The sequence below is a fragment of the Cystoisospora suis genome, assembly GCF_002600585.1.
Source record: "Cystoisospora suis strain Wien I chromosome Unknown contig_6587, whole genome shotgun sequence".
Classification (NCBI taxonomy): domain Eukaryota; phylum Apicomplexa; class Conoidasida; order Eucoccidiorida; family Sarcocystidae; genus Cystoisospora; species Cystoisospora suis.
In genome coordinates this window covers 1-7,810 of record NW_027159374.1, presented here as the reverse complement: position 1 = coordinate 7,810, position 7,810 = coordinate 1, and the positions used below count along the sequence as shown (strand labels likewise).

Sequence of the window (7,810 nt, the reverse complement as noted above, 5' to 3'; positions counted from 1 at the left end):
GATTGATTGATTGATTGAAGATAGATAGATAGATAGATTAAGGATAGATAGATTCCCTTCTTCTTACCTGTGAGAATTGTTTAAGAGAGAGGAGAGAAGAGTATCCGACAATCCCGACAGTATTTAAGAAAAGATTCCTTAGATACATCAGACCAGGGCTCATAGGTGTATAAGAGAAGGTGCTGAGAGATGGAAGACTTTCTTCTTCAGACTCCTTCTTCGTTTCATCATGGGCTCTTCTCTTCTTTCTCTTTTCTTTTTCACCTTTCTCTTTGTCTCTTTCTTCTTCTTCTTCTTCTTTATCTTCTTCTTTTTCTCCTTTCCTATCTCCGTGAGGTCTATCAGTAGAAGGAAGAGAGGAGCGGGGTAGACCCTCCAGATGATCATGTAAGGTCGAAATGCCTTCAGTGAGATAAGAAAGAAGATATAGAGACGCTTCTTCTCCTTTTTGAAGATGGATAAGATCTTTCTCTTGTCCATTTAGGAAAGCTTTTCTAGAGTCTCGAGAAGCTTCTTGAGAAAGACTTGTAGAAAGACCTGAATGAAAATGTTGTGCTTGATTATCCCACTGCGGCGATGTGAGGTGTATGTACACCTGGCATCGACACGTAGCGAGCAGGAGTTGAGAAAGCTGAAGTAATTCAAAGAGATTTCTAACTAGATATCTTTTATCTCTCAATGTCTTTACATGTTCTTCTCTCCTCTTCTTGATGAATAGATCAATTGCCTCTATCAAATGTAAAACTCCTGCTTTATGTCTCGTGGAGATAAAGTTATCTCTTCTTTTGACATGTCGCTCTGGATCTGTTTCATCACCTACAACATGAGGTGTACATACACCCGAAGACACCTCGTGACGTTTTCTCTGTGTCTGGTGAAGAGAAATATGTTCATCTAGGCTTCTCTCGCTCTCACTTTCACTCATGAAAAGACGAGGGAGAGGAAAGAACCCTTCGCTTGTAAGAGCTGTGAGGGCAGAAACAAAGGAAAAGAGAGAAAAACTCTCAACATTCTCTCGGGTGTATATACAGCAGTCATGAAAGAAGTCTGGGGGACATAAACTCCCAGGTCGACTACCCATCGAGAACTCTCGATCTCTTTCTTTCCTAAGAAAAGAAAGAGAAGAAGAAGAAGAGTGTTCATTTTTCATCACATCAACTCCGTCATCTAGATGCTTTCTCTGAAGAGAGAGTTTTGTATGGACGAGATCTTGCTGCTCAAGCAAAAAGCTGAGAGACGAAATGAAAAGAGAGAAATCTGCGGGGGAGAATTCCCTTAGATCTTTTCTCTTTCTTCTTTTCTTTTCTTTTTCCTTAACTTCCTTTCCTTCCACAAAAGCATCCTTTTCACCCCCCTTCGGCGCCACGACAAGAGCAACTTCTTCTTCTTGTCCGTCATCTTCTTTCTCTCTCTCATTGCTTGTTTTCTTCTTCTCCTCTTGAGAATTCTCTTCAACATGTTCCCCCTCCATCTCTTCAGGTGTATGTACACCCGAAGAAGGACTTCGCCCCCCGGTCTCTTCACCCCCCCCCTCAAGTCCTCCCTCGTTCGTTTTCTTGTCTTTTCTTTCTCGAGGTAATCTCCAAGTTTCTATACAGGTATAAACTAAAGCCGACGAAGTGCATGCGCTCCCAGCATATGTCGCTAGGAGAGCCGCAACAGCGGGGGGAGAGAGAAGATGAAAGTCTTCAAGAACTTCTCGTAGACAGCATAGAAGTAGCTCGGGAGAGAGAGGTCTTATACACGGCAACCTTTCATCTTTGGTATATCTTTCATATTCATACAGCCAAGAAAGCTTCCGAGAAGCATTGCCATCTCCTTCCCCTTCTTCTTCTTCTTCTACTAAAGGTAAAGAAGAAGAGAGAGAGAGCGGATCAAAAACCTTATACGTCTGGGAGACGGGGTGTATCGACACCGACTTTCCTCGTATGGTTAAGATGGTAAGGATTCTCACAAGGGTCTCAATAGGGAGAACATCTCGCAATTCTTTGACTCTGTTCTCTAATTCTCTCCAATAGATCTCCTCACTACTTCGAGGCGTAACGAAAGAAGAAGAGCTTTCTTCACCCGAGAATGCCTTTCTCCTGAGAAGAAGAGAAGAGGAGAAATGCTTCTCATGCTCTTCTTCTTGGAAGATCTGTAAGGCTTTTTTTGCAACGTCTTCAAGATATCGCGCAGGGACGAACCGAGGAGGCGGTAAAGAAGATAAGAGATGACTCTCCCCTGATGTACCTAAGCCTCCACAGTTGCTTTTCTTCGCCTCTCCTTTCTCGCCGCTCTTCTCTCCTTGTGTTGAAGGAAAGAGCGTCTTTTGAGTTGTATCTCCCTGCTGTGAGAAGTGGAAGCAATCGAAAGAAGATCGGAGATCTTCTAGAACTTCAGGAGACATAACCTGTTGGCCGCTAGCTAGAGCTAGCTGTGAAGGTGTGAGAGGGAGATTTGTATACATGTAGGAAGCTCCATGTCTAGATTGGGTAGAAGAAGACACAGGGGGGGAGGGAAGAGGCAGAGGAGAAGGATGAAAACGACTAGCTTTCTTACTCTTTCTTGTGCGAAAGCGGTGATGGTATGAAAGAACTGCATGCGGCGGGAGAGGAAGAGGAAGAAGAAAGAAAGAAGGAGAGATATCAGAGGGATGAAGAAGTGCTTGGTATCGGGTCTTGCTATTCAAATAATGAATACGAGAGGTTATAGAGAAACAACGAAAAGAAAACGAAGAGGAGAAGAGGAAGGAATGGGGGGGTGAGAAAGGAGAAGAATAAGAAGAAAAAGACGAGAGAGATGTATGACGATGAGAAGGAGAGAGAAGAGAAGGAAGAAAAGAAAGAGGAGGAGAAGAAGAAGAAGATGAAGATGAGAGGAATAAGGAAGAGGGAGATGGTGAGGCAGAAGGAGAAGAAGAGCGAGGAGAAAGAACAAGAGGAGAAGAAAAGGACGAAGAAGAAGAAGGACAAGAAAAATGAGAGAATGAAGACGTCCCTTTAGAGAATTTCAAACTGCTTGTCTTCCTGCATGTTGCCTTAACATGTCTATCTTGAAGAGGGAGGAGGAATCTCCGGACAGTAGTCAAATAGAATCTCCCTTCTTTCTTATTCTTCATCTTGTACACACCACATACCTTTCTTCTTTTCTCTCCCTTTCTTTCTCTCTCTCTCCTCTCGCTGGGGGAGCGAAACAGCTTTGAGGTCTAGGCGTGTCCTCTATCGTAGGAGATAGGCAAGAGACTCGCAACGAAAAGAATAAGAAGTGGCAAGCAAAAGAGAGAAGAAAAGAAGAAGAAGAAAACTTCTTCTTCTCTCCCTCATCATGACGAGGATTCACTTCTTGTCTCCGCCGGTTTCTCCTCTCTCTGTGACGTAGGCGATAAATTCCTGCATGGGATGAAAAGGAAAAGAAAAAGAAGGAAATTCTTAAGGGCGTTCTCTACTCTTGATAAGCTGCGTCAAAGTTGAAGAGGCAAGAGAAGAAGGAACACCCCTCGCGCTTCCGATTGACTGATCTATCTTTCTTTCTTTCTTTCTTTCTTCTATTTTCTATCACGAGGAGATGAAAGGAGAGAACGGGTATGTAGAGAGAGAGGAGGCGTCTTGGAGATAGACGTTTCGCTTCTTATGAGACAAGAGATCGAGAAAAAAAAGAATCTTTCTCTTCATCTAGACGATCGCTGCTCCTTCTTCTTTCTCTGAAGGAAGAGAATCGACTATTCCCCGTTGTATCGACGTACACACATCATACAGTCAGGAGATACGCCAGCAGAACGGGACAAGGGCTGAAGAGACAAGAAGGAAAGAAGAGAAAGAAGAAAAAGAAACCTGATAGAAAAATAAACACAAAGAAGACGAGGAAAAGGGATTCTGCTAGCGATGATGAGTACAAAGAAAGCTCCTTTCATCGAGTGCATGCATGCATAGATATACACGCCTTGAAGAATGCATGCGCTTCTAAGAAGAAACAAGAGAGACAGAGAGAGAATGATAGAGAGAGGAGAAAAGAAAGAGGAAGAAGGTCTGACGGGGTCGTAGAAGGAGAATCCTTCTTCCTGGAATTAATTAGATCCATGCTGTATGTAGAAGAGATCCGTGATATGAAGAAGACGTAATATAAAAAAGAAAGAAGGGCAGGCCCGTGTGTGTGTCATTCAAAGAGGGGAAGAGATCAAAGCTTCTCTACCTAGATTGAAGGTAGAATACAGATAGATACATAGATAGATTGGAGAAAGGTAGGTAAATAGATAGGATAGTTGCATCGACCCACTGTATGGCACGCCAGTAATAGCAGCATCGATGTAGACAGTAGTAGCCGTATGCACCCTAACCATAGTAATGAGGTAGGGAGATCTTCTCGTGACAATACTCGAGGGTCTTTCTTTCTTTCTTTAAACACTCTCTCTCTCACTTTCAAAGTTCATTTATCTGAAGAGGGTAAGCAGAAAGAGGAAAGGAGAAGTTTCTTCCGTACCTCTCTATGTTCGAAATCGCAGACAAGGCAGGAAATCCGTTGAATGAAGAAACATGCAACAGTAGTAGAGAGAGATCACACACCCGTGGAAAGAGAGAAAGAAAGAATAGACGAATGAGCTCTACAGATTTAGGCTGATGTAGAGAGATGAGATCTAGGAGATATGTACACGTATAAGAGGTATGTATATGTGTATAGAGATATATAGGCGTTTATCGCCTTACCGCTTATCTCGTGTTATGTGGGGGAGAGTGCTTTTCTGTATCTGTTCAGTTTCCAAAGAAAGAAATAAGGAAGCAAAGAGAGAAATAGTCGAAAGACATATTGAGAGAGAGAGAGAGGTAAGGAAGAGGAATCGCAACCGGACCTTCTCCCCCCCTCCTTCCCCCGGGGAGGTGTATATACACCCGAAGGTAGAGAGGAGGGATGCTGATGACTTTGAAGAGAAGAAGAGAAAGGAGATAATAACGTATCGTATCGAGATTCTCTATAATGAATACGTCATCTTACTACGTCCATATATCCATGCATACATCGAGTTTTGCCTTCTCTCTGTCTCTCTGTCTCTATCTTCTTCGAGCTTGGAATGTGTGCAGAGAAATCAAGAAGAACAACCCAAACATCCTCCTGATGTATTTCTATCTAACTGTCTATCTATCTCTGAGTGTCTCTCTGTGTATCTATCTAACTATCTATCGACTTATCTATCTATTCTGTCGATCCTCTTTCAGAAGTTTATCAGAAAGCATGTGGAACAGAGTCCGAGCTGAAGAAAGCAACTTAGAGAGACAGGTGGACTGCGCTATCCGTCTTCTCTTTCTTCTCTACGCTATGAAAAGACGAATGTAGAAGATGATCAGACTCACCGCCTATCAGGTGTATATACACACCCAAACCCCAGAGAAGGCATGGGCAAAAGAAGAAGAAAAAAGTCGAAGGGTCAGCTTCAGTGATCGGGACGTGGAGGAAGAAAGAAAAGGATAGGAAATAGTGTGCATCTATACATCTATGGGGATCTTTATGAGAGAAACAAGGCTTTAGTTTACAAGTAACCGTTCAGCCATCTCTCCATCGAGCAAGATATCGACCTATCTTCCTCCTGCTGTCTGCTTCTAAGCTATAATATGTATCTATGTCTTTGAGAAACGTGTACACATGCACATATAGCTTGAAGAGAGAGAGATAAGGCTATATCGACAAGAAGACAGAACAAGAGAATAGCTAGGTAGCTCGTTACCATGAGGGGATCAGAAGTCCCTCTAGAGGTGGTAGAGCAGGAGCAGGAGCACCCTGCATGGCGAGAACGTTGAGGTGCCTGCCTCTCCCTCCTTTTCATCCTCCTTTTCGTGTACATATTTTCTTTTCTACTAGCTACTCCTGTATGTGTGTGTGTTGAAGTAGAGATAAACGAAAGAGAGGAAAAAGTTGTGAGAGACAAAGAAAAAGACAAGAAGAGAGAAAGAGGTGATTTAATAGACAGACCCATTAGCCGTCTCCTTAATTGAAGGTACAGATTCACTCGTTCATCTGTTCTTTTCCCTGAAGATAATTGACCGTAAAAAATAGAAATGAAGAAAGAAAAATAGGAAGAAGAACGAACGACGAGAAAAGAAGAATCTGCTGTTTGTCTCTTTCATTTGCAAGCCATTGAATGGAGGACTGACTGCATACAAAATGCAATGGGGGGATAAACGTAGTAGAACCAGTCACTCACACCTCCGGGTGTATGTACACCCGAAATCGCACACAAGGGCAGCAACACAAAATACCGGAAATGATCACCCTCTCTCTGTACGTACACCGGAGTGGCTGTGAAAGAAAGGGAGGGGCCACGCCGCCGCATGCACTCATCCCTCCCAAATTGTCTACTACCTTCTCCGCCCGCCTCCTCTATACACAAGAAAGAGAAAGAAAGAAAGAAATAGATGGAGTCTCTTCTTGTTTCTCTTTCTTCTTTTTTCTTCCTTCTCACTTTCTTCAAGCGAGCAAGAGAGAAAGAAGTTAGACACTCACACCAACTACGAAAAAGAAAAAGAAGAAGAAAGAGAACATAGATGATAGATGATAGCTGGTAGATAGATATACCCCCTCCTCCTCTTCCTCCTCTGGACTTGCCTCTTCTGATGTGTTTGAGAACTCCAAGAAAGAAAAGAAAAGAAAAAAGAAAAGAAAAGAAAAGAAAAAAGAAAAGAAAAGAAAAGGAGGAGAAAGTGAAGCGAGATGAGAGAAGAAACGCCAAATGAATGAGAGAGAAAAGAAGAGAAAGCTAAGAAAGAAGGAAATAGCTACATGGATAGACACATACATAGATAGACAGATAGATCTTGATAGCAAAGTTTCTTCTTCTTCTTCTTGTCTTTGCCGAGCACCGCCTAACCTCTTCACTTTGTAGATCGCTATCTCTTCTCTCTCACGATCTCTCCCCAAGTTAAGAAGAAAAGTAATAGTAAGACAAATGTTCCCCTTTCTTCTTCTAGACAATCTAATCCCGAGAGATGCAAAGAAGCGAAGAAGAGAGAAAGGAGATAGATTGATACATAGATACATAGATAGATAAAGAGATAGAGAGATTCCTGCCCTCTTCTATGAGGAATGAGAAGAGAACGACTAAGAAGAAGAAGAAGAAGACCTCTGCTTTTCTCCCTCGTGATATGCGTAGAAAGAAATAGAAGAAGAATCTACAAGCCATACAGGGGGGTGCATCTTCAACACTACTACTAGTACTACTACCTATCAATGAAAGATTCCTTCTTCTTTTCTTATCGTCGTAGTGATGTGGATCATCTTCAAGGCTCTCCTCCTTTCTTTCATTCATCTCCTTCTCTCTTTCCTCTTCGTCTCTTTCTCACTAAACGAAAGATAGATTTTCACCCCTACGAATCGATCCCTCCCATCACCTCCTTCTTCTTCCTCTCATCATCCACCTACAAAGGCTCTCTCTCTCCTTCTCTTCCTTCTTCTATTTCTTTTTCTTTCCTCTTCTTCTTCCTCCATCCTCTTCTTCTCTCGACCTTCTTCTCTTTCTTCTTCTTCTCCCTCTTCTTCATGTTCCTTAGTAGCTTCTGCCCCAGAGAGTCCATTTGGTCGCAGGTTTGCCTGTGTAGAAGCACTTCGTGCCTGCAGGGAGAGGCGGCTGGTCGAAGGGAATGCAGAGAGTCTTCATTGCTCCCGTCATTATCTGCTGCTGCTCTCCTCCTGCATCGGAAGACTGCGCCGCCTACAGAACACACAGCCAGAAAGAAGAAAAAGAAAAGATAAAGAAGAAAAGAAAAGATAAAGAAAGAGTGAGAAAGAAAGAGTGAGAAAGAGAGAAAGAGTGAGAAAGAAAGAAAGAAAGAGAGAGTGAGAAAGA

The 7,810-nt window shown here is 42.7% G+C and overlaps 1 protein-coding gene across 1 annotated transcript; it reads right to left on the bottom strand.

Moving 5' to 3' along the window:
* Positions 1-67: 67 nt before the first annotated feature.
* CSUI_010040 (uncharacterized protein) lies at positions 68-7,684 on the bottom strand (the record flags this gene model as incomplete). The annotated part of the gene is made up of 2 exons (XM_068070147.1): positions 4,683-7,684; positions 68-3,371 (listed from the first exon to the last, which is right to left on the bottom strand). A coding segment is annotated over exon 2 (3,033 nt), but the record flags the coding sequence as incomplete, so codon positions are not given.
* Positions 7,685-7,810: the final 126 nt, after the last annotated feature.